Raw genomic sequence first — 26,119 nt, 5'->3', positions numbered from 1 at the left:
GGAGCTTGGCTGTGCTCTGATTGGATGGGGGTTTTTCTGTGCTCTGATTGGCTGGGGGTGTGTCCTGTGTTGGTGGGGGCTTGGTTGTGCTCAGTCTAGTCTGTGCTGCAGGGGGATTTGAGCTGGTGAGCTGCATAGCTGTTGTTTGGCTTTGTGGTCGTGCTACATCTTCATAGTGGGTGTCAGTCTGCTGCATGAATGGATTGGAGGGGTTTGAAATGGCTAATGTTGCAGCTGCGGTCTGGCTTCTGGTCCTTGGTCGTGCTTCATGATCAGTGTGGGTTTGGGTCTGCTTTCTGGGTGGATGTGCGGTGGTGACATCCTGTGTGGACCTTGTGAGTGTGGGTCTGGTGTCATTCCTCGTGTTAGGGACTCGTTTGTCAATAAGGACGGGTTTCCAAATGGCTGGTAGGCGGAGGTGTCATCTCGTTTGTTCATGCTGTGTGGGCGTTTTCTATCTCAATGGCTTCTCTGATTATTCTGTTGTTAAAGTGTTCAGTTTTGGCGATAGTTCTGGTCTTTTAAAGTCAATATCATGTCCTGTGACTTTAAAATGTTGGACCAGGGAAGAAGTTGGTTCCTCTTTTTGAATGAGTTCTTGTGTTCTTCAATCGTGCACTTATTCTTCTGTTGGTTTGTCCAATGTATGTGGTGGGGCAGGCGGTGCATGGGATTTCATATACTCCTTGATTTTCTAACTCAATTTTGTCTTTGGGGTTTCTTAGGATGGTGGATATTTTTCTGTTTGTGCAGAATGCTGTCTTGATGTTGTGTTTGTGGAGGATCTTGCTGATTCTGTCTGTGGTGCCTTTTATATATGGGAGGAGGGCTGTGCCGTTTTCTTGTTCTCTGTCTTGGATTTTAGTGTGGGGTTCTTTTGGATTAGCTTGGTAATCTTATTTGTTTTGGAATCCATTAGATGTTAGTACGTTAGTGAGAGTGTCTAGTTCGGGTTTTAGGTGTTGTTCATCAGCTAAGCATTTTGTTCTGGAGATGAGTGTCTTGGCTACGGAGTTGATCTGTGCTGGGTGGTGGTGTGAGAGTGCGTGCAGATAGCGGTTTGTGTGTGTTTTCTTCTGGTAGATGGTATGTCCTAGGGAGCCATTGGGTTTCTGTAGACTAAGACATCCAGGAAGGAAGTTGGTTATTAACTTCTGTTTCCATGGTGAACTGTATTTTGGGGTGTAGGCTATTGAGGTGTGTGAGGAAGTTGTCAAGTTTTTCTTTCCGTGTGGCCAGATTATGAAGGTGTCGTCTACATATCTGAGCCAGAGTTTGGGTTTGTGATCAGATTTTTCTAGTGCTTGGGTTTCAAAGTGTTCCATGTAGAGATTGGCAATGACAGGTGAGAGGGGTGATCCCATGGGTGCTCCTTCTACTTGTTTGTATTTTTGTCCATTATAGATGAAGTATGTGTTGGATAGGCAGTGGTTGGTCAGATCTAGGATGTGCTTGGGGGGGTTATATTTGTTTTGGATAGCTGTCAAGGCTTCTTTGATTGGCACTTGGGTGAAGAGGGATATGACATCAAAGCTCACGAGTAGGTCGCTGGGCTGTAAGTTTTGTTTCTTTATGATCTCTATGAACTGGAATGAGTTTTTTATGTGTGAGGTGATGGATTCTGCATAGGGCTGTAGTTGTTTGGCGAGAAATTTGGCTAGTCACAGGACATGATATTGAATTTAAAAAGACCAGAACTATCGCCAAAACTGAACACTTTAACAACAGAATAATCAGAGAAGCCATTGAGATAGAAAAACGCCCACACAGCATGAACAAACGAGATGACACCTCCCGCCTACCAGCCATTTGGAAACCCGCCCTTATTGACAAACGAGTCCCTAACACGAGGAATGACACCAGACCCACACTCACAAGGTCCACACAGGATGTCACCACCGCACATCCACCCAGAAAGCAGACCCAAACCCACACTGATCATGAAGCACGACCAAGGACCAGAAGCCAGACCGCAGCTGCAACATTAGCCATTTCAAACCCCTCCAATCCATTCATGCAGCAGACTGACACCCACTATGAAGATGTAGCACGACCACAAAGCCAAACAACAGCTATGCAGCTCACCAGCTCAAATCCCCCTGCAGCACAGACTAGACTGAGCACAACCAAGCCCCCACCAACACAGGACACACCCCCAGCCAATCAGAGCACAGAAAAACCCCCATCCAATCAGAGCACAGCCAAGCTCCCACCCAATCAGTTCAAACCCCCACTAGCAGTTAAAAGGAAGAAACAGCTGCGATCACACATTGCTCCCAGAAGCACGAAGCTGAAGCCTGAAGATGACGAATGAGACTTCGTCGAAACGTCGCCAAGACACTTCCAATCTTACACGGGAGAAAACCCGAACAACCAAAGACCTATATACAAACACCCGTGAAAACCTCAGAAAACATATATATATATATATATATATATATATATTTATATATTTATATATTTATATTTATATTTATATTTATATTTATTTATTTATTTTGACGCGTACTCAACTTTTTGTCAAATTGTGAATTACCAAACGGTGTTTTAAATGTATTCTTTTAATGGTATAATATTTAGAACATGAACTTTGTTCATTCACAGAAGACTGAATAAATGCAAGTGTAGTTTGACTTAAAATATACACCATGTTCATAAATCAATAAATAATAGGGGTAACAAAATTACTCAAATCTGGTAAACCTTTAACAAGAATGGTTTGAAACATTACTATATATACAGTATATAGCTTTCAAAAATATTATAATTAGTAAATGAGTTGTTTCATGTCAACATATAAATAAAGCCTCTTCACTTTCCTTATCCAGTATTTGAAATATTTCCCATATCCTTTGCATCACAACACATACCATCCAGCTGAGTTATCAGATTCTCACAGAAACTTTTTCAGGGATGTCAAGGGGAGGAGTAGGGAAGTCAGCTTCCTCTGCCCTTATTACATTTACATTAATCTTGTTTTCAGATTGTTTTAACCAATGCCTGAATTCTACAAACTCTCATACCAGTAAGAATTCAACTGAATAAGAAACACGAATGAGTTGCGATCCTCTACGTTCCTTTCTTCTTCTTAGTAAACAGTTCTCTTTCAGGTATTGAACTATTTCACATTGTCTGAAGCTGATATAATCTCGGACCTTTCTTCAAGAAATAACCCTGATCATTTAAAGATGCAATGAAGTTTTCAAAGTCAGATATCTAAAAAAAAAAACAATAGTGCTGTGATAAAGACCAACTACAAAATATTATGTTGGAAAAGATTTTTAAAAAGTCTACCCATTTTTTTTTAAACTAGAGAGGAACTTTAAAATGGTATGGAAACTTTCCACTTAAATCATCTAGGAAGCAAATCTACATCTATATATATATATATATCGCAACATCCCAAAAGATGGTGTTTCTTAAACTTTTTCCTCCTCTCAGGACCCCTTCCCATTTTAAAAAATTATAGAGGACCCCAAAGAGATTTTGTTCGTATGGGTTATATTTTATTGATATTTGCCATATAAAAGATTAACACTGAAGCATTCACTACTGTTGCCGCTTCTCATAATTGTTTAATGGGATTTAATATTGTATAATTTTTCAACATAGGGAAGAAAATAGTTTTGATTCTGTGAACCTCTGAAAGAGTCTTGAGGAACCCCCACTTAAGAAACAATGCCATAAGGCAATGGTTTATTTGGTACCTTAGAGCAGTGGTGGGTTGCTACCAGTTTGCCCCGGATTGGGCAAACTGGTAGCGGCGGCGAGAGGCTCCACCCAGCCGCATGCTTCTGTGCATGTACAGAAGCACTGCGTGTGCACACGAGCACGCCCATGAGCGAACCAGTAGCGACGGGATTTGGAACCCACTATTGCCTTAGAGTCAGTGTGACTCCTGGCAACTGCCAGGAATCCCCACAGTTTTCTTGGCAAGATTTCAGAAATGATTTGCCATGGCTTGCTTCCTAAGGCTGAGTGGGAGGGACTGGCCAAAGGCCACTCAGCTGGCTATGTGCCTAAGGCAGGACTAGAAATTCCATTCTCTTGGTTTCTAGCTCAGTGCCTTAACCAGTACATTAAATTTGCCTTCTTAATGTATCCTAGTCATATTTAATCTACTTCATTTTTTCAATTGATATTTCAAATGTTATATTTTAAAAGACAAAAAGTTTAATGGAAATCTCGAGTTAAAATGTAGCAAAATAGATTAAACACACTTACTGAAAATTGGGCAAATAACTTGCACTAGTGCTCACTTAGTAAAATATTGCGGAAAGAATACAACTTTAAAGGACTTTTAGTTAAAATAGGCTAAACATTACCTCCATCCAATAACAACAACAGCAAAAATCCTAAGCAACAAGATTTTTTTTTTTGTTATGTGCAAGTTACATTCAATAATATCAAACTCAAATATCATTTCTAAAGTAAAGCTGGAACTCCAGGTCCATTCAATCAGTAGAACCAAGATACTGGAAGCAACAACTCTCTTTTCCAACTGTTAACATCAATAGCTGATAACATCAACAGCTAATTTTATCCTTCTAGAGTACATATTTATTTCAACTTACTTTCATATTTAATTCATTAGCAACCTGCCGGAGTTGATGAAGCTCAAAAATGTTGTTATAAGTCCTTTCTGCAACACGATGGAGGGCAGAAATAAACTTCTTTGCTTGTGACCTTTTGCTCATTCCAGAACCATGCTGAGAACGCTCAAAATCCAATTTCCCAAACTCATCAGAGTAAGTTCCTAACATACTTGAGAAAAGAGTAAACCAAAATGTATGTAGTCAGTGAGAAAGTAACATTAAAAATACAACTGCAAATGAGGCAGATAACTTTCTTTGAATTTTTCCTTAATCAGAAACCGTTTAATAAGCTTAATAAAAGAACACATTCACTTTATAATTCTACTCAGGTTGTGCTTGGATTATTGAATGCATGTTACTCTACTTTGGATTATTTTTCAAAATACTTTGATTTATATTTGCTGAAAAATGCATCAGTTTGCATATTGTTCAGTTTGCAGGTTGCAAGCTCATAGATTTTTATTTTATTACCATGGTACTTTATTAAGTTTGTACTACCTGTATTTCATTATTTCAACAACATCCTCAGCATCTTCTTTGGTGGCCTTTTCTCTTAATTCTAATCTTGATCGTGCCTTAAAGAAAAGCGGTAATGCTAATATTATATACAAATCACCAGGATATAATTGGATCAGAAATAGCATGTTTAGAATCACATTGACATTAAAAATAGTTCGGGGAATAAGCCAATTTGCTTAGCTGGGCTGACACACAATAACAATAGCACTTAGACTTACATACCACTTCACAGTGTTTCACAGCCCTCTCTAAGTGGTTTACAGAGTCAGCCTATGGCCCCCAACAATCTGGGTCCCCATTTTACCCACCTCGGATGGATGGAAGGCTGAGTCAACCTTGAGCCTGGTGAGACTCAAACTGCCAAACTGCTGGCAGCCGGTGATCAGCAGAAGTAGCCTGCAGTACTGCATTCTAACCACTGTACCACTACTGCTGACAATACTGAACCATAAACTATTTTTTTTTACAAATCATAAGGGTTGAGTTCACATTCCATGCCAAGGCAAGTCCCATGACTGAGCACCCTGATTGTGAAAGAAATTTGCACTAGACCTGAAAAAAATTCTTCAGTTTGATTACTGCTGCATTATTATCACAAGATTTCTGAATTTTGTGAATTTTTGTTTTTGTTTTTCAAAAACATGTCAGTACAAACTGGTGAATTGCAAATAAAGATTTTCATTACTAAAAACATTAACTATGGCTAATATACAAATTCTACTAAAACTTCAATGAATTAAAAAAGATTAGAAAGAGATGACAGAAACCATAATTTAGCAGCAAAGTAGATGTCCTGCTTATACTGTAACAGTCCCACATTAAACCCGCTAGTTTAAAGGACCATACATACTTGACCCAGGAACAAACTCTGTACTTCAAAATTTAGAAGGCTTGCCAATTAGAATAAATAGTATTATTTATATAGTGGTTTGCGCCTGTAATAAATTTTCATCCATGATTTGATCCTGGATGAAAGGGCAGACTTGGGATATATCATTGATACTTGGAGGAAGAAAATTTCCTTCTTGGGGATGTGCCTATCTGTATTTCAGATGTTGCATCAGTTATAACTCCAAGGTAAATAAGGTGGAGAGACAATTTTCATCTACCAGAAATTACAGGAGGCAACTGGTACTGCTCCACAGATAACTGGATGCAAGGGTGCTATTTTTAGGGTAGGTTTGAAGGACAAGTAGAGAGTGTGGTGGTTGTACAGGCCTCCCTGCTGCAGTGCAACTGTTTTGAACCTATCTGACCAGTAAGATTTTGCTGAGGGAGGTGCCATTTTCCTACAGACAGAATGCCACTTCCAGGGACCTCTGGGCTTGAATCTATTTAGTGATGCTTTCTCTCCTATGGAAAGCTTAGTCCAAGGTATCTGGACCACTCCCTCCTTATTTTTTTTATTTCTTTTTCTTTGCTTTTGGTGCCTTCAAGTCAATGTTGATATATACTGGTATCTTCATGTACATCTATATATATTGTATATACTTGTGTATATGTATAGATCAGATGGCAGTTTATTAATTTATAGTACTGTAGGTACTATATGTTTCTACAAAAAATGGTAGAAACGTTGATTTTCCTCAAGTCACCAAAATATTTAGATATGATCCATTTTCAATGTCAGGTAGCATCAACATGTGTCATTTAAAATAAACCAGATATGTCAACATAAGAAAAAAAATCTGTATTATAGTCTCCATGTTTTAAAATCCAGTAATTTGGGCTGTCAAAATACACCTACTATAAAATTCTTAGTAACAGTTATAAAACGAAGAAGTACCTCAGTAAGGCGGATCAGTGATTCTAGCTGTCGTGTTGTGATGGGTGTACTATCTGCTCTTTGGCTTTGTTGTCTAAGCTCAAGATAGAATTTCTGGAGTATCTGAGCAGCTTCTGGAGATAGCTTGGGATGAACATATTGCCTTGCATAGCCAACATATTTCTTTAACAACTGATGTGGAATTGGGTCGCAGTTTTCTCCTGGAATGAGCTAACATTTAAAAATACTATTTAGACAATATAATGTTCCATTTCAACTGGAAAAAAGTTAACCTCCCACCTCAGCCTCAGAAGCACAAGAAACTCATCACATTTGTTATATGTATTTTCACATTGGAATGTTAAAGCACTGTACAAAAATGAAACTTAATAAATGAGATCTGCCCTCTCAATGCTTTTTTCCACTGGAAATGGCATCTCTTTAACTCTCACAGAGTGTTTGCCCAAAAAGCTTATTGCTTCCAAGCAGAAACTGAACGCTTGACTAAAAACTTCAAGGAAAGTTATTTTTACAAAGACTTTGCTGTTATTTTTATTTATATGTGCATTTGATTTTTTTTATCTCACCTTTATTATTTTATAAGTAATTCAAAGCAGAGAACATATGTATTACTTCTTCCTCCTATTTTCCCCACAACAACCCTGTGAGGTAATTTGGCCTGAGAGAAGGTTGACTGGCACTCAACTTTCAGGCCCAGGGTGGAACTACTGTAAGTTTTCTGGTTGTTTCTAGACCAGCACTACATCAAAATGGATCTCAAAATGGAAACTAATTCTGTAAGCCTTCTAAAATCACACAGTAATTTTAGGAGAGTTCAAAATATGGAGACGATTCTTATACCAGAGACAGAAAACCCAAGCAGCCAAAAATTCTAAGAATGTGCAAGGCTGCAATCCATGGCATCTGGCTTTCCTATCCTTTGTTTTCTAGCTGTATATATTTTGTGGGGGTGAAGATAAACTCAGAAAACTAAATCCTAATCAAAATATCTATTGGATATTGCTAATTTTTGCTTATTCTTTTCATGTATTTCATGTATGGTTTTCTAACCATAGAAGACAAACATTTTTTAAGAATTTGCACTTTCTAGATTACTCTATGAGGCTAGCAGCTTCAAGAACAGAAAAGATAAAATAAATAATTCAGTCCCCCGTAATGCTATAATGTTAAGGTTGCAAACTATACTGTAGCAAAAAAGGAATATTGTATTCCTCTAATAACTATACTCCACTAATCTCAAACATACTAAATATACAAAGCAACTTATCTCAAAGCAATTTATCTCAAATGTACTAAATATATCATTTTTTCCCAGACATCATCAGCATTCCCTGATGATAAGATATAGTAAATCAAAACGTGAACAAATATTTTTACCTTTAATCTCTCTGCTAGTGGTTTGTCTGAAAGAACTTCAAGGACTGATACATTTGAATTCTGAGAATGCTCCCGAGTCACAGTAGCACTGCTGCATCCAGTCTGTTTTCTATTTCTCATCGCCATCACATGTTCAGAAAGCAAATGATCATGATCTTCATTTGGAACATCCAGCAGTATGAATACCAAATCAAATCGGGATAACAAAGCACTTCCCATCCTACATGGAAAAAACAAATCCAGTATAGTATCACAGTTCTACCTCAAAGAACGGAATACAGCTTCAGAATTTACACAAAATTCACACAAAAGCAATGTTATTAAAAATTCCTTACTTCTTTCTTTGTCTTGCAAACTATCAAGCAGAAAATTTGAAACTACAGTACTTACTTTAAATTCTCAGATACAGTTTTGGCTTTGTTATAGTGACCCCCAACTGGATTTGCTGCAGCTATAATTGAGGTCCTTGCTGGCAAGCTGCAAACGATGCCAGCCTTAGCAAGACTAATACTTTGCTGTTCCATAGCTTCCAGCAAAGCTTGGTGCTGGCTCCCCATTTTATCAAACTCATCAATTCCACATACACCTAAAAAGAACAATAATTACGAAGTAAGCAAGGCAATTAATTGTTCAACACTAAGAAGATTGCTGATATAAAATCCATCATGCTCAAAATGAAATTTATTCAGGGAAAAATGTAGTACGTAAATGTTGAGAATACCCTTTTTACTAAAACGTGAAATCTTTCAAGGTAAGCATTTAAAGAACACTACCAAACTAATAGGTTTTTGGAATTCCTAAATAATGCTTATTATTAATAAATTATTGTATATATTATTATGCTACACTTTGATCTACACTTTATTTAGAGCTTGTATTTTTTTTCAAGATAACATAAATTCCTCGAGTCTCATGAAATAAGTTTCTGACAGGATACCTGAATTGCAACTCATTACATGCTGTTAGGCATGTGCTTTGTTTAACAGTTTTTTGCAACTGATATTGGAAAACTCAAAACAGCCAATCATTTCAGCAGTGGACTCTTGGTGCTCTCTAAGCTCAGTTGTTTGCCTGAAGATGTTTTATTACCAGACGAAGTAAATCTTCAGTGCTAAAAAAATGGAGTGGTGAATTCCCAAAATGAAGGAAAATATTTAATCAATTTAGCTCTCGGGAGCACATTAGCTCACGTGATTAGGAGGCTGGGTTGGAGATTAGCAAGCCTACGTTCAAGATCAGAGTGCTGCTGTATGGCGGGATGAGCTGCCATCACTCCACTCCAGCTCCTTGATGGGGGCAAGAGCTTCCACAGGCATCCCCCGAACAGAGGTGATGTCGCTGGCTAATGTTTTCAACCCAAAAAGCACCTTAAATGGTACCTCCAACATGAACGGGAGGGGAATTTAGTTCAAAGAATCTGCCTGTGTAAGTATTCCTTGCTTTTATGTAATCATCACTACTAGTCTATATATTTTACTCCTCTCCAATCAGATTCCTCCCATTCTGTTTCCCAACATTTGAAAACTAGATGCCTGTCAGTTAAGAGTGCATCTCAAGTTTCCAGTAAAAGGAAAGTTTCTACCATCATAAATGTGCCCATCTATAAAGTTTAGATAGTTTTCTTGTCCAGATAAATACACCTGAGCACACTACCTTGATCTCCAAGTACAAGAGCACCAGCTTCCAGTGCAAAATCTCCAGAGGAACTGTCTCGAGACAGAGTTACAGTCAGACCAGATGTAGTAGTGGCATTGCCACAGACATATACTCCCCGAGGTGCAATATTGCACACAGCCTGAAGAAACAAATTGAAAAAGCTAGCTTTGCATATTACAGACCAATTAGTCATATTATAACATACCCAACTATGCTAAAAAGAATAAAATGCCCAAGGAAGAATATATGTAAATATTTTGAAATAATATGATACTCAGTGCATGTATAAACAAATGAATCCATACTTGTAACATCTGACTTTTCCCCAGTCCTGGATCTCCAACCATGAGAAGATGTGGGTCCCCTCGAATAGGAATCCTGTTTTTATCATCCATATATTTTTGGCATCCTCCAAATAATGCCAACACTAAACCAGCTTTTACCATCTGTGACACGAGAAAGCAAGCCATAAAATATTTGCAAGGGACAATTCAATCTAAGTACTACATGATCCAGTTATTCTCTATCAATATTTGTAAGAAGCTTCTAACTCTTCAGAAGTAATAAAAATGAAACATATCAGGTTCAGACAATTAAAAAAAACTTTGTTTCAATTCTTTTAGTCTTGTGAAGTGCAAATAAAGTCCTCCAAAAATTGTTACAAAATCTTTTACAGCACAATAGTGCCAGAAGAGTAAAGATATTATTTTACCATACAAGTCTTTGTAACCATTATGCACTTTTTAATTTGTGGATCATTTTAATAAAATAACGGTACATTTTTATAGGTAGCTATTAGGCATATTGTCAGAACCCTTCCATATAGTTTTATTAAGGTCTTGAAAACAAGCATAAATCAGATTATGTGAGGAATAAAAAACTCATTTTAATGCCGATATATTGAATAATATTAATAATACTAATAGAGGGATTACAGTAACAGAAACACCACAGAAACAATAACCTCATTCACATTTTTTTGCAGACCATTAAAATACAGTTTATAAACTAGGTCCATCATATATTTTATTTTCTACTAAGCATTTGGAATACAAATCATTGACTATTTCTATTAAGAATACAGTATACTTACCTCATGACCATAAATAGTAGGACAAAGAGAGCTAGGAAGAAAAAAAAATGTATTACCAGGATAAATATAATGGAAAAACATATTCCAGATTATGTACCTCAAATCTATTTATTCCCAAACCCTGTATAAAAGGAATGCAAATGACGTACCATTCATCTGAATTATGTAGCACATGCATTGTACAATACTAATTAAGTATGGATGCATACTGGACAGAGGTGGGTTTCAGCAGGTTCTGACCAGTTCTGGAGAACCGGTAGCAGAAATTTTGAGTAGTTCGGAGAACTGGTATTAAAAATTCTGACTGGCCCCGCCCCCATCTATTCTCTGCCTCCCAAGTCCCAGCTGATGGGGAGGAAATGGGGATTTTGCAGTAACCTTCACCTGCCATGCCCAAGCCACGCCAACCAAGCTATGCCACACCCACCAAGCCACGCCCACAGAACCGGTAGAAAAAGAAGTTGAAACCCACTACTGATACAGGATTACCTATTGAGGGGGAGATTATCATTTTGCATATATTACTCAAGGGGGCAAACATATCAATATTCCCTTATATTTTCCCCTGAGCAATAATCCTGCGAGGTGGGTAGGGCTGAGAGAGAGTGATTGGCCCAAAGCCACCCAGCTGGTTTTCATGGGATTAAAAACTCATAATCTCCTGGCTTCTAGGCCAGCACCTTAACCACTACACCAAACTAGTTCTCTCTTATCAAATTCTATAGCCTTCCAAAAGCACATAGGCCAAGTATGAGATTATTACTATACTAGAGGGAGAACACCCAAGGCCACCAGGAAGGCTACAATCCGTAACATCTGGCTTTCTTATATTTTGAAAAATATGTTTTCTAAATTATGTATTGTGGGAGCAAAGAGAAACTCAGAAAATTTAAATTCTAATCAGAACAAATAATATCTATTAGATATTAGTTACTCTTTGACCTGCAGATAGAAGTGGAACAACTTTGGCAATAGAAAGCAAATAGTAATAGGCACCTTGGATGCCATCCCAAAACATCTGAAACACTTGAACACAATTAGCACTGACAAAATCACTAGCAGTCAATTGTAAAACACAGCTTTAGTTGGAACAGCTTGCATCCTGTGATGATACCTTTAATACCATCAACATCTGCCTCTCCCTGATCATTAGGAAGGATTCAGTAGATGAATACCAATGCCAAATCCAGTCTAAACATCTGGCTGACTGTGCAGCTAATCACAATAGTAGCAATAACATTTTGTTGCAATATTTTTAACTGTTTAAATTTTACATTAAAGCCACCCAGAGCCTTTTGAAGTTGGTAGCTCTGCTAAATTTAATAAATTATTATTATGCCACTGAAATCAATTCAAGTTAAATGTAATTAAGTTTAGGTGTCTAAGGCTTTATCTTTTAGATTGGATAGGATTTCCACGCTTGTATAAATGTTTACTTGTTACACAAAAAGAATTCTTGTACTGTGCTCTTAGACTATCCTTTTAGATAACAAATAAACAACAGAAAAAATCATTGTAGCCTAGTTTTAAATCAGTTGTAGACTGAAAATAATATTTAAAAGGCAGATTGTCAGTTGAGACATTTTTTAAGCTTCATGCTTTGTCTACAGTGGTGTTTGTGATGTCATAAATGATACAACTGACATCATCTCCTACAACTGAAGCTTTTTAACAGTGCCATATTTTGTCAGCAGCACAGAGGGTGGCATTATCTGCCTTTTCCTACAATGCTGTAAGAACTCATAGTAAGCTCTTTACTGCATTTCTATCAGTTCAACAGGGAGATAAGACGTTTTACAAATATTTGCTGTCAGATTTATATCTTGCCTTTAATATGGGGTGAAAGACATAACTTTCCCTCCTATTTTTCTCAATCTCCTGTTTTTCTCCACCTGTGAGAAATGTGGAGTTAATAGAGAATGATTGACTCTAAGTCATTTACAAAGCCCTAAGTGGACTTGAGTTTGCAGTTCCCCAACGCCAATCAAAAAGCTTAACACCTGCACCATGCTGGCTCTCAATAGTTCTATTATCAGACTTCCTGTTTGGCACCGTAGGTGATTTCAAGCCAGGCGAAATTACCAAAGGCTTTTTTTGAAATGATGGAGGACTTGGAATTAAGAGATATTTGGAGAGAACATAATACAGAAGAGAGGGATTTTATCTTCTTTTCTGACAGGCATCAATCATTTTCGAGGATTGATTTTATTTTGATTTCTAATGATTTGTATTCTAGAGTGAAGAAGACTAAGATTTGTTCAAGAACTCTATCTGATCATAGTCCGGTTTGGATTGAATTTGATCGGGAAAAGGAGGCTAGGAGATCATGGAGGTTGAATGAGAATTTGTTTAAATATGAACAAAATGTAAATGAATGTAAAAAGCAAATGAAAGAATTTTTTATTATGAATATGAAAAAAGAGACATCTATAGAGATGATTTGGGACGCTAGCAAGGCTTATATGAGAGGAAATCTTATACAAATGAATATTAAATACAAAAATAAATTGCAGAAAAAGAAAAAGGAATTGGAAGAGGAAATTAAAAAGAAAGAACAGTTATTGATAAATAGCCCAGGAAATAGTAAAATAAAAGAATCAATAAATATATTAAGAGGTCAGTTTAATATGTTGATGGCAGATCAAGTAGCAATTAATTTACAATATGTAAAACATAATACGTTTAATAATGCCAATAAGCCAGGAAGATGGCTTGCCTATTTAATAAGGAAAAAACAGAAATCACGAACGATTGATAAAATAGAATATAGGGGTAAGGAAGTTTATCAAAAGAACTTGATTAAAAAAGCATTTTTAGAGTATTATAGTAAGTTATATACTAGGGATATGATTGATGATACAGAGATAGAAAGATATTTACAACAAAATATTTGTGAGATTACAGAAAATCAAAGAGAAGAACTGAATCAATTAATTACTTCAGAGGAAATTTTGTTAACAATTAAGCAACAAAATCGGTAAAGCACCAGGTACAGATGGTTTAACAGCTGTTTATTATAAAAATTTACAAAATGAGATGGTTGAACCACTTAAAGAGTTATTTAATAAAATTCAAATGGGAGGGGATGTTCCCCCTTGATGGAGGACAGCCTTTATTTCGTTAATACCGAAAGAAGATCGAGATGGTATTAAAGCAGAGAATTATAGGCCTATATCACTTTTAAATACTTACAAGATATTTGCCAAGATACTTGCTAATAGATTAATGCCAGTGATGAATCAAATAATTCATAATGATCAGTCAGGATTTTTTAAGGGTAGGCAGATGAGATATAATGTGAGGCAAATTGTAAATTTACTTGAATATTTGGAACGAAACAACCAAGTCTAGCGTCATTCTTTTTTTTTTGGATGCTGAAAAAGCCTTTGACAAATTGGATTGGCAGTTTTTGTTTAAAGTAATAGAAAAAATGCAATTTGGGGATTATTTTATCCATGCAATTAAAGCAATATATCAGAAGCAAACAGCACAAATAATAGTAAATGGTGGGTTAACAGAAACTTTTAAAATTGGGAAAGGGACGAGACAGGGATGTCCCTGTCCCCATTACTTTTATTTTAACTTTAGAAATTCTTTTGAATAAAATACGTGGTTCCGATCGAATAAAGGGAATTAGAGTTAAACATCAAGATTATAGATTAAGAGCTTTTGCAGATGACTTGGTTGTTACTGTATCCCAACCAATATACTCAGCTACTGGTTTAAAAGATATAATTGGTCAGTATGGTAAAGTATCTGGATTTAAGGTGAATCAGCAAAAGACAAAGATGATAACTAAAAATATGAATATACAACAAAAAGAAGAGTTAGAAAGAACTACAGGTTTTGAAATCGTTAAAAAGGTTAAATATTTAGGAATATATATTACAGCTTCAAATGTCAAATTATACAAAAATAATTATGAGGTATTGTGGCAGAAGGTATGGAAAGAAATGGAGAATTGGAAGAAGTTACAACTATCCTTGCTGGGAAGAATAGCGGCTATAAAAATGAATGTTTTGGCCAGGTTTCTATTGTTTCAAATGATACCGGTACTTAAGAATGATATCAAATTACAGGAATGGCAAAAGGGGGTTAATAACTTTGTATGGATGGGCAAAAAACCAAGAATAAAATTAAAAATAATGCAGGATACAAGGGAAAGGGGGGGGTCTTAAAATGCCTAATTTAAAATTGTATTATGAAGCAGTTGTCTTATCATTAATTACTGATTGGATTAATTTAACTGAGGAAAGAGTTTTGAATATAGAAGGTTATGGTTTGTTATATGGGTGGCATGCCTATTTATTATATGATAAGAAAGTAGATAAAATATTTAAAAATAATATAATTAGAAATGCATTATTGAGGGTCTGGAGGAAATATCAATATAAATTAGATGGAAAGATTCCAATATGGGCAATCCCGAGACACATGATAGAAAATATAAATATATATCAAAAGATGGAGGTAGTTACCTATAAAGAACTTCTTTGTATGGAAAAGGGGGATTACAATTAAAATCCAGAGAAAAGATGGGGGAAGAAGGGAAAAATTATACATGGTTCCAATATGGACAATTACAAGCTAGATGGAAATTAGATCAAAAAATAGGTGTTAAGCAAACTGAGGATAATTTGTTAAAACAAATGAGAGATCAAGGCCAACAGCATATTAAGAGGTTGTATAATGTATTAGTAGAAATAGACTCAGAGACTGAATTGGTTAAGGATTGTATGATTAAGTGGGCACAAAATTTTCAGCAACCAATAATGTTGGAAACTTGGGAAAGAATTTGGGTGAGGAATGTTAAATTTACACAAGCGCAAAATATGAGAGAAAATTTTGATAAGATGTTTTATAGATGGCATTTAGACCCAAAAAGTTGTCATGTATGTATCCTAATGTACAGGCTAAATGTTGGAGATGCGATTGTGAAGATGCCACTTATTACCATATATGGTGGACTTGTAAAAAAGTTAAAGCATTTTGGATTAAAGTATGGTGGATCATGCAGAATATTTTGAAAAAGAAGATTAAGTTTACTCCGCAGTTCTTTCTACTAGGAATAATTATGGATTGTACAGCTATAGAGACTAAATTGATTTTGAACTTAATAACAGCCGCAAGACTTTTGATTGCTCAATATTGGAAGAAAGAAGAATTACCTACAATTGAAGAATGTACACTCAAAGTATCAAATCTGGCAGAAATGGCAAAATTTCTGCTTACTTGAAAGACTATACACAAGAAAAATATATTTTAGAATGGAAAATGTGGATTGATTATATTCAAAATAAGTATCAGATAAAAAATAATGCAGGATACAAGGAAAGGGGGTCTTAAAATGCCTAATTTAAAATTGTATTATGAAGCAGTTGTCTTATCATTAATTACTGATTGGATTAATTTAACTGAGGAAAGAGTTTTGAATATAGAAGGTTATGGTTTGTTATATGGGTGGCATGCCTATTTATTATATGATAAGAAAGTAGATAAAATATTTAAAAATAATATAATTAGAAATGCATTATTGAGGGTTTGGAGGAAATATCAATATAAATTAGATGGAAAGATTCCAATATGGGCAATCCGGAGACACATGATAGAAAATATAAATATATATCAAAAGATGGAGGTAGTTACCTATAAAGAACTTCTTTGTATGGAAAAGGGGGAATTACAATTAAAATCTAGAGAAAAGATGGGGGAAGAAGGGAAAAATTATACATGGTTCCAATATGGACAATTACAAGCTAGATGGAAATTAGATCAAAAAATAGGTGTTAAGCAAACTGAGGATAATTTGTTAAAACAAATGAGAGATCAAGGCCAACAGCATATTAAGAGGTTGTATAATGTATTAGTAGAAATAGACTCAGAAACTGAATTGGTTAAGGATTGTATGATTAAGTGGGCACAAAATTTTCAGCAACCAATAATGTTGGAAACTTGGGAAAGAATTTGGGTGAGGAATGTTAAATTTACACAAGCGCAAAATATGAGAGAAAATTTTATAAGATGTTTTATAGATGGCATTTAGACCCCAAAAGTTGTCATGTATGTATCCTAATGTACAGGCTAAATGTTGGAGATGCGATTGTGAAGATGCCACTTATTACCATATATGGTGGACTTGTAAAAAGTTAAAGCATTTTGGATTAAAGTATGGTGGATCATGCAGAATATTTTGAAAAAGAAGATTAAGTTTACCCCGCAGTTCTTACTAGGAATAATTATGGATTGTACAGCTATAGAGACTAAATTGATTTTGAACTTAATAACAGCCGCAAGACTTTTGATTGCTCAATATTGGAAGAAAGAATTACCTACAATTGAAGAATGGACACTTAAAGTATCAAATCTGGCAGAAATGGCAAAAATCTCTGCTTACTTGAAAGACAATACACAAGAAAAATATATTTTAGAATGGAAAATGTGGATTGATTATATTCAAAATAAGTATCAGATAAAAAAATATCGAATAGCATATGAGTAAATTTAGGAAATATTTTGTATTAGATATATTTCTGAAGGAGAGGGGAATTGAGAGTGTGATTATGTGTGGAGTGACTAGAGATTATAATTTAGGAATTATTTTGGATTATGATTGTTAGTTTTGATTCCCTGCATTTTGTTCTGGGAAGTCGGGTGGGGGTGGGGGTAAGGGGAGGGAATTGGGGGTTGAGGTAGAGGATGGAGTGATGGTTAATGTACAGGGATTATTGAAGATGTATAAATATAATTAATGTAGGGTCGGGTCTGCCCAGTTACCATTTTAGAACGGTGGGAGGGAGAAAAGAGAGAGTAGGAGGTAGGAAAGAGGAGAAGAGGAAGGAAGAGGGGTAGAAGAGGGAGAAGGAAGGTGTAGGGTGGAGGGAGGAGAGGATGTAGATAAGAGAAGGAGGGGAAGGTCTGGAAAGTAGAAGAAGGTAGAAGAGGGAAGAGTGTTAAAAAGGGGGGTGGTGACTGGGCAAGCCCGACTAATTGTATATAACTGTACATTGGATGAGCTGTTTGATATGATTGTAAAAATAAAACTTTTTTATGAAAAAAAAATAAAAAAAATAAGAGGAAAAAAATAATAATAGTTCTATTATCACATTTAAAACACCTAAATTTTCTTGTTTTGCTGATTTATTTATCTTATATAACTGATGGATATGGTAGAACAGATCCCCATTATTGTTAGTCCCCTGACTTGCAATAAATGACATACCTGACAATAAGCTTGAACAGATTCTCTTCAGCTTGGATTTCTTGAACTGCATAAAGATCTTTAAGTGAAAACTCCATGCATCCTTGCTGGTTTAATCCATGTTCATAATTTTTGATTTTCTGGCCTTTTGTATTACTGATAGAGTTTGCTTCAATGTATAATAGGAAGACACATTTATCATTTTTATTTCTTGATGCTCCTGTTAAAATATCAATAGAAAGATCATGATCATTTTTCTGCTTTAAGATGTAACTTAGGATGTTACCTGGTTTGGGTAATGAAATGTCAACCTTGAGCTAAACGTATTTTCCTTTATTACATGGCTTTATCTGCCCTGCTTTGTGAAGTAGGGCCTCTGTGGCTCAGGCTGCTAAGACAGTCTGTTATTAACACAGTTGCTTGCAATTACTGCAGGTTCTAGTCCCACCAGGCCCAAGGTTGACTCAGCCTTCCATCCTTTGTAAGGTGGGTAAAATGAGGACCCAGATTGTTGGGGGCAATGTTGACTTTGTATATAAATATACAAATAGGATGAAGACTATTGCTAACATAGTGTAAGCCGCCCTGAGTCTTCGGAGAAGGACGGGATATAAATGCAAATTTTTTTAAAAAGTATATTTATTTATTTACTGCATTTGTACCTTACTATAATCCAAGTGATATTTGGAGGCTTATGTGATGGAGAAACATTAAAACAGCCACAATAAATCTTAAAATCCAGTAAATAAAATAAACTACAAGATCCAAGTAAACTAAGATAAAATAACTGTAAGATAAAAATACAAAAAGGACTAAAACTCCGTGTTTGTTACAATGGAAACGTCTGTGGAAACGTTGAATTTTCACCATCTTGAATGCTATGAAGAACACCATTTCAGAAGACTGCTCTGCCATTAAAAATACAGCACCTCTTGGCTTCAGCTGCCCTCACTACCCAGAAGAACTAAGAGCAGTTTCTCTTTGAAAACACTGTTTTCAAGTAGTTGTGTACCAATATACTGATCTCTTTGTTTTAATTTAAATCTTATGACTGTAGTCTTTTACACTAATTTTCACTTTGGCCCATTAATTGGTCAAAGTACAAATATATACATAGACAGCTGAATTAATAGCTATTTTCTAAAATGTATAAAAATACTGTACAAATGTCAATACATAAAAGTTGATATAGCTCACCTTCTTCCGTGTTCGATACCTTGACAATTCCTGCAACAGTAATCACATCGCCTGGAACACAACTGTCCACAAGATCATGAACCAATTCACATTCTATTGTCCGAGGAATTCTCCCAGCTTCTCGCTGATCATCTGACATGTGTTCTTGAATTCTGGAATACCAAGTTAATAAAAAAAAAGATACAATACCACTGGTGAAGGAGAATTAAGATTCATAAACTATGGAGCATACAGTATATAGATAGATCAAAACAAGTGTTCTGACTTTTCCTTTGGTTTTGGAGTACCAATATATTTTTGGCAAACACTTCTCAGAACTGAAGATAGGGTTCAATGAATTATGAATCAAAGATTCACAAAATCTTTCTTAAAATATGTACCCACCCTCAGAAAAAAACACAAATCTTATTGAGAATTACAAGTAGCCAGAGTTCACACTAGATTTCTCACAATACCAATCATATAGAAAAAGGAGATTACTATCTCTGGATTAAAGATAACTTTATAGAAAAAATATGAGACATTATCTTTGAATTGAATTATTATTCAATAGAACTTTTTAACATTGCAATAAAAGAGACTGTATAATTAATTCCTGAGCATTTACTGTAAATAATCTAAGTTTCCAAAATATTAGGGTAATATATATTTACTTAATCGACTGCCAGTCCACTGTAACTGTGTAAGGAGAACTTCTATCTGCAGTGAAGGATCGTCCATGACATTCAGGCAAAGAACACTGGAATACATTAACGTTCAAATTTAGTACAAAAGAAAGTTTATACCACAACCATATTTGTTGTGAGCCATATGTGTTGTGTTTGTTTTGGGGAGGCTTGCACTTTGCATGGATTTGTCTTTCCATCATAAAAAAACCTCTTAAAATGAATTACAATTTGTAATATCCATTCATCAAGGTATGATGCATGTCCTTAAATGTGCAGTAAGCACCACATCATGAAAACTTTAAATACTACTCAGACAAAAAGTAGGAGGTAGCAGTTTTGATCTGAGGGCTTCTTTATTACCTTGGTTGGAAGAGTGTATTTTCCATCAGGGAGAGGAAAACTCTGAGTATTTCCACAGGTACTGCATATAAAGGCCATCTTGGTGCAGATAGGTTTAATGTTACTAACACGCACAACAGTCCCACGTAAAGCAACGTACTTCCCATAGCAATTAGCTCGAATATTCTTAATTTGAGTAATTGGATCATAGTTGTACACTCTAAAACATATTAAAACATATTAAAATTAAATAAATATACTGAACATTGTCCATGGGATCACGATGGGTCGGACACGACTTCGCAACTAATAACAACAACAAACTTGGATTTAAATGAAACTGAATTTAATTTTCTCTAAATGAAGCCAATGTGTTATTTTTTTCTAGAAGAATATACTGCATATGTTAAAATAACATTTTTCTACTGTGAATCAGTCTTAACACAAATACATTATAATTGTAAAAACTTATTTCAATGTATCCACTTTCATTTGCACTGAAAATTATTTTAGCAGACCAAAATTCAGAGAAATTCAGAGAAAAGCTGCATATATGTAAGCATTTGGATATTAATGCATTTTAATAATTAATCAGAATATTAAACATAAAAACTTCCAGGGAAGTGTTTTCTTTATTAAGTTATTGTTACATAAGATAATTGCTACATTCAGTTTAGGAATCTTTATAATGTCATAATTTTATGACTTCCGGGAAATAATAGATCCAATGGTACAAAAAATCAAAACTTTCAGCAATGTCTCGAAATGTTTAGTCCTGCTACTTCAAATAAAAATACAACTTTCAAGCTGTAATACATCATTCCAATTATATAGCAATCTCTGCAAAGACATAATGGAAAAAGTCCTTCCACAGATTGGTACAGTGATGAGATCTTTTCAAAGCAATATCCTTCAAGGCAGAAAATAATTACTGCTAGATGGTCTGAATGAAAGTTCATATTACTTGCATTCAGGCATAATAAAACCCAAGATTGCATTTTGGAGAAGGGCTATTTTAGGCATACTTAAGCCCATTTAATTTTTAGGTCCATTTGTAAATAACATACTTCACTGAAGTTATTTCTGAGTGATTCATGAGTAACCTTGCAGATAACTATGATTTTTATAGAATACCTTCCCAGTGGGGATAAAATAGAAAATTGCATTTGCTATAAAGTAGAAATGAAAAAATATTTGCCCTCACAAATCAAATAAACGGAAAGATGCAATCCTATCAAGGCATTTCTCTGAAGTAAGTGTGCCTCGTTGATAAATCTAAGTGTGGGCAGAGAAATTATTCCTACACGCAGCAATAGTATTACCCAGTGGTGAAATTCAATTTTTTTTACTACCGGTTCTGTGGGCGTGGCTTGGTGGGCGTGGCAGGGAAAGGATACTGGAAAATCCCGATTCCCACCCCACTCTGGGGCCAGCCAGAGGTGGAATTTGCCGGTTCTCCGAACTACTCACAATTTCCACTACCACTTCTCCAGAACCTGTCAGAACCTGCTGGATTTTACCCCTGGTATTACTGCTCATCATTTCAATTAGGTGAGTGAAGGATTGATATAGCTGGCTTGAGTCAGAGAAACTCCATTGTTGTCTGTTTCTCTTTTTAGCGGCTTGCTCTGGCCTGCACATTCCTGGAAAGATCATGTGTTTGCTATTATACAAAGAAGTACCATCCTTTCTCTCAGAAGCAGTAAATTTAAAGCTAACTCCCCTTTCCTTTTGTAGATAAATTATCTAGAAAATTTTGTATACTTAGCTATCAATTAGAGGCAGAAGGAAAAGGGCTACAATACTTTAGTAATGAACCCACCTTCTAAGAGGGCCATCTACCAGTGGTATGAATAATTTACTAATTATTGCCTATTACTTGCTAGTTATGATGTGATTTTTGTGTGGGTTTTTTTAATGTATAAAAACTATGGTAATTTACTGTATTTTTCAGAGGTTCTTTGATTTGTGATTTGGAACCCAAGAACACCTCTTTGTTGCTGTACAGAATAAAGAGGTTGCAATTTCCTGCCTTGTATGATAAATTGGCTTTTTGCACCAGGTAAAAACCATCCTAGCACTGACTGGGGCCAATTCACAATTTGGTCAATATGACTACTGGTACAATTGGTGAACCAGCTTTCTGTGATACTTTAGAAATTAGTAATATTATTAAAATTTTGTAGGATTTCTTACGCTATCATTTTCTCCAAAATATCGCTTAGAGTTCTTGCCATTTTGTACTCATATATAAGGTTTGCAAAACGTTTTCAGTTTTTCTCGTAATTGAATAATTTAAAAATATAGATACCTTGCATGAATAAGTGGCATATTTATAATAGGCTCTTCGTCAATGGGCAGCCCTTCTTGCTCTTGCAGCTTTGCAGCATGCTTTTCAAGGTCTTTGATCAATACCTTAGAGAATAAAAAAGAAACTGCCTGACTTCCATTAAATAATTAATAGAGAAATATCATTTTTAGAAGCAGATGGTGCTTTGAACTATCAAAGGGAAGCTTGTCTTGTAATTTATTTTTCTTTTCCACTGTAGTATGCGTTATCCCGGCTATACTATTCCAAAGGATCCTCTAATCCCCACAATTGTGATTGTTTTAGAGGCCTCTGCAATTAGAAACCAAACTACTTAGCATTGTAAAGAAGTCCTAATGCAGCTGTGTCTAGCTTTCATCTGCTTTTGGGTGAGAGAATTCTGATGTAAATTGTCAGCAAAGTTCCTGTGCATGAACACATGCACAAAAACCCAAACAGCCTTTGAAGTAACTACATGACACTTCTAAATGGTGAGACCGCTTTAGTTCATATTCTGCTCATGCTAGCCTGCTTTTCAAAACATAGGGAATCCTGCTTAATTCACATATGCAGGATTTCATTGCCAAGCACAGTTATAAAACATTCATAATCCTTCCTTTTTTATTGTTACGTCATTTACCCCAAGAATATAAACTAAATGGTTTATTTTAAGATTTGGGCTCAAATTTTATGTAAATTTCTAAGTCCTGATGAATTCAGCCAGGCTTTATTTTAAGATGTGTATGTATGGATAGTATTATTGTTCCTTTTTTACATGAAGTGTAAATACAATTGTTCTCTTAGTTAAGATTTGCATTTTGTGAATAATAAGGTTTTGGAATGTAAAAAATATATTATTTGTCTAGTTCAGTGGTTCCCAACCTTTTCTTGTTTGAGGCACAACCTTTTCTTGTTTGAGGCACCCTTGGAAAGCCTTTCAAAAGTTCCCGGCACCCTTATAAGGAAATAGATATTTAAAATCTCCGTAGCTCAAAAGTTCCCGGCACCCTCAAAAGATCTCACGGCACCCCTTAGTGCCGCGGCACACTGGTTGGGAACCACTGGTCTAGTTCATTTACCTGATGTATGGCCAAACCCATGCAGTCCAATATTCTTTGTGGTGTATCTCTTAATTCAACAGCAACATCAGGTAATGATTCCACTAATTCTTTATCACCTATCAGTTCCTTATAATCCACAAGAATACTTCCTTTTCTTTCTACTTCATCCTATAAAATAGGTATGTGAATTTATGATCAGTAAAGTTACAACTCTATTTGTTGTTTACTCCATTACACATTATTTTAGTCATAGTTGTAAACTGTTCAAGCATTCTCAAATATTAAAGAAAAATATTTTACTAAAAATACCAATTGTTGATTTAACTGCCTCATATTCCAAAATACGCATTATCTGCTAATATTATATGAGGATGATCTCAGTAGTTCTTTGTTCATTGAACCTAGCAACACCACTGACATAAGCTTCCCTCTGTTCAGTTTGAGCACAAAATAAAAAAGATAAATCAGATAAATTTGACTGAAAGGTTAACACACGTTATGCAAATAATTAAATATGTGAAGAACAAAATGGGTATAGTTTAGGACAAGAAAACTTCCTTATTTTCTAAAAATATCCTCTATTTGTCTATCCATCCAAATACAAAGCATAGTATTAAAAAATTAGATCACAGAGTGCTGAAGAGTAAGATTAAATGAATTTTCTAAAGGTTCTGACAGAATCAATTTGCAAAATTCTCTTAGAAAAAACAAAATTAAAATGCTGATAAATACCAGGAATCCTTGGATTCCTTCAAGAAGCAAATATACAAATGTGTAGTTAAACCAGCTTCAGAAAATAATATAGTCTAATAACTTACCTTATCATAAAACTCTATTCGAGATTTGAAAAAAGTTTCAAAAGCTACAATCTTCTGAACAAAAGGTGAGTTGTCATCATATGCTAAATTAGAGAATTTCGATTAATACAGTTAATATAGTTATGACTGTAGATAAAATTGAACATATAAGAACATATTAATCAACAAACTTATTGATTTTACAAGCCAATAAACAATACATTATATTTAGCTGTAGCTTTAAAAAGTTCTCTTAAGGATTTAAAGACACTCCATTAATATTTACAATATTAAGAATTTTATTTCTTCAGGTAAATATAATTTGGTTTTATTGATGATCTTTTACCTCACAAGCATTACTTTGAATGCAGTTATCATAATTAATGAAGCTACATGCCAGAGAGAAATCTTATAGCTTCATTTTATGAAGTTTTAGGCATGGCAAAAATAAGTTGTTGAATACACATGATAAACCAGGATTTAACCATCATGTGATGTAGTATTTAATTGTAATGAGAGAATTCACAGGCTAGGCCAAGACAAGTGTGTGAAATCCAACTATTTTTTTTTTTTTTTTATCCAAAAAGTTTTTATTGGTCAAAAAAGGTTTATACAAATACATATCAGGTATGGTAAATTTTCATTTTTCTTATACAAGATAAGAATTTTACTCAAAATTTTAAACACATACAACAGCCATATGGCAAGCAGGTGATACGAAGTAGCTAAGTTTATCAATCTTACATACGCAATAAAGAAGGGTCAAGAATAATCAGAATATCATACAAAGGAGAATAAGGAAAACCAACACAATACCAAATATCATTGTCACTTCCTAGTTTTGGATCTCAGAACTCTGGGTTCAGCCTAACCCAACTCCAGGGCCGCAACAGCGGCAGCCGCCTCCTCCCCATGGTCTATAACCTCCCCTTCTTCAACTCCTGGGTCATCTAATTCCAGGAGGGCTTTGTGTTCCTCCACGTAGGGCGCAGCCTCCAATTGTACTAATTTTTTTCGTAATGCCCTCCCGGAAAATCATCAATCCCTCTGGCATCAGCCATCTGAAGCCTACTCCCTTCTGGTACAATTTGCTTGACAAAAAGTAATATTTCTTTCTCATTTCACGTACCTGTCTGGGAATCTGCCTCAGAATGGCTATCTCCCTGCCCCTATAAGTCAGTGCCCCACTCCTATGTTTTCTAAGAATTTCATCTCTCGTCTCTCTTCTCACAAATTTGACATGAACCTCTCTAGGAACTGCATGCGTGCATATTTTGAATTAACTCTATAAGCTCGATCCACATCCCAATTCATAAAGTCAACACCTCTCCCAAGAAATTCTCCCAACAGTTTAGTCACAACATCTCTCAAGTCTTCTTGGTCCACTTCTTCCAGATTTTGAAACCTAAGGAAATAAGACATTTTATCCATCTGTAGTCCAAGCACAGCATTGCCTGTCGTCTCCTCTCTTTTCTGCACTGCCGCATCTCTCCTCAGACCTTCCAGTTTCTGCTTGTTTTCTGCT

General features: G+C 35.4%; 1 protein-coding gene across 11 annotated transcripts in view; it reads right to left on the bottom strand.

Moving 5' to 3' along the window:
* The window catches only part of MCM8 (minichromosome maintenance 8 homologous recombination repair factor), a 48,605-nt gene that overhangs the window by 17,992 nt on the left and 4,494 nt on the right, over positions 1–26,119 (bottom strand). For 5 of the 11 annotated variants that reach the window (XM_058181127.1, XM_058181094.1, XM_058181086.1 and 2 more), the window contains 16 exons: positions 24,616–24,698; positions 23,816–23,965; positions 22,740–22,843; positions 20,450–20,648; positions 20,075–20,160; positions 19,422–19,573; positions 18,246–18,444; positions 14,785–14,821; positions 11,027–11,059; positions 10,239–10,379; positions 9,931–10,072; positions 8,668–8,863; positions 8,278–8,497; positions 6,901–7,110; positions 5,094–5,170; positions 4,575–4,764 (listed from right to left, as the gene is read on the bottom strand). In XM_058181127.1, coding sequence (XP_058037110.1) covers positions 4,575–4,764; positions 5,094–5,170; positions 6,901–7,110; positions 8,278–8,497; positions 8,668–8,863; positions 9,931–10,072; positions 10,239–10,379; positions 11,027–11,059; positions 14,785–14,821; positions 18,246–18,444; positions 19,422–19,573; positions 20,075–20,160; positions 20,450–20,648; positions 22,740–22,843; positions 23,816–23,965; positions 24,616–24,698 — 2,219 coding nt within the window. Of the gene's footprint in view, positions 1–2,542; positions 3,217–4,574; positions 4,765–5,093; positions 5,171–6,900; positions 7,111–8,277; positions 8,498–8,667; positions 8,864–9,930; positions 10,073–10,238; positions 10,380–11,026; positions 11,060–14,784; positions 14,822–18,245; positions 18,445–19,421; positions 19,574–20,074; positions 20,161–20,449; positions 20,649–22,739; positions 22,844–23,815; positions 23,966–24,615; positions 24,699–26,119 lie in introns of those variants that run through there. The other 6 variants (XM_058181147.1, XM_058181156.1, XM_058181137.1 and 3 more) reach the window with 6 other exon arrangements.

Source organism: Ahaetulla prasina, chromosome 1, assembly GCF_028640845.1.
Source record: "Ahaetulla prasina isolate Xishuangbanna chromosome 1, ASM2864084v1, whole genome shotgun sequence".
In the NCBI taxonomy this organism is placed as follows: domain Eukaryota; kingdom Metazoa; phylum Chordata; class Lepidosauria; order Squamata; family Colubridae; genus Ahaetulla; species Ahaetulla prasina.
Note: the sequence above shows the minus strand (reverse complement) of the source record. Positions and strands in the feature narration are given on the sequence as shown.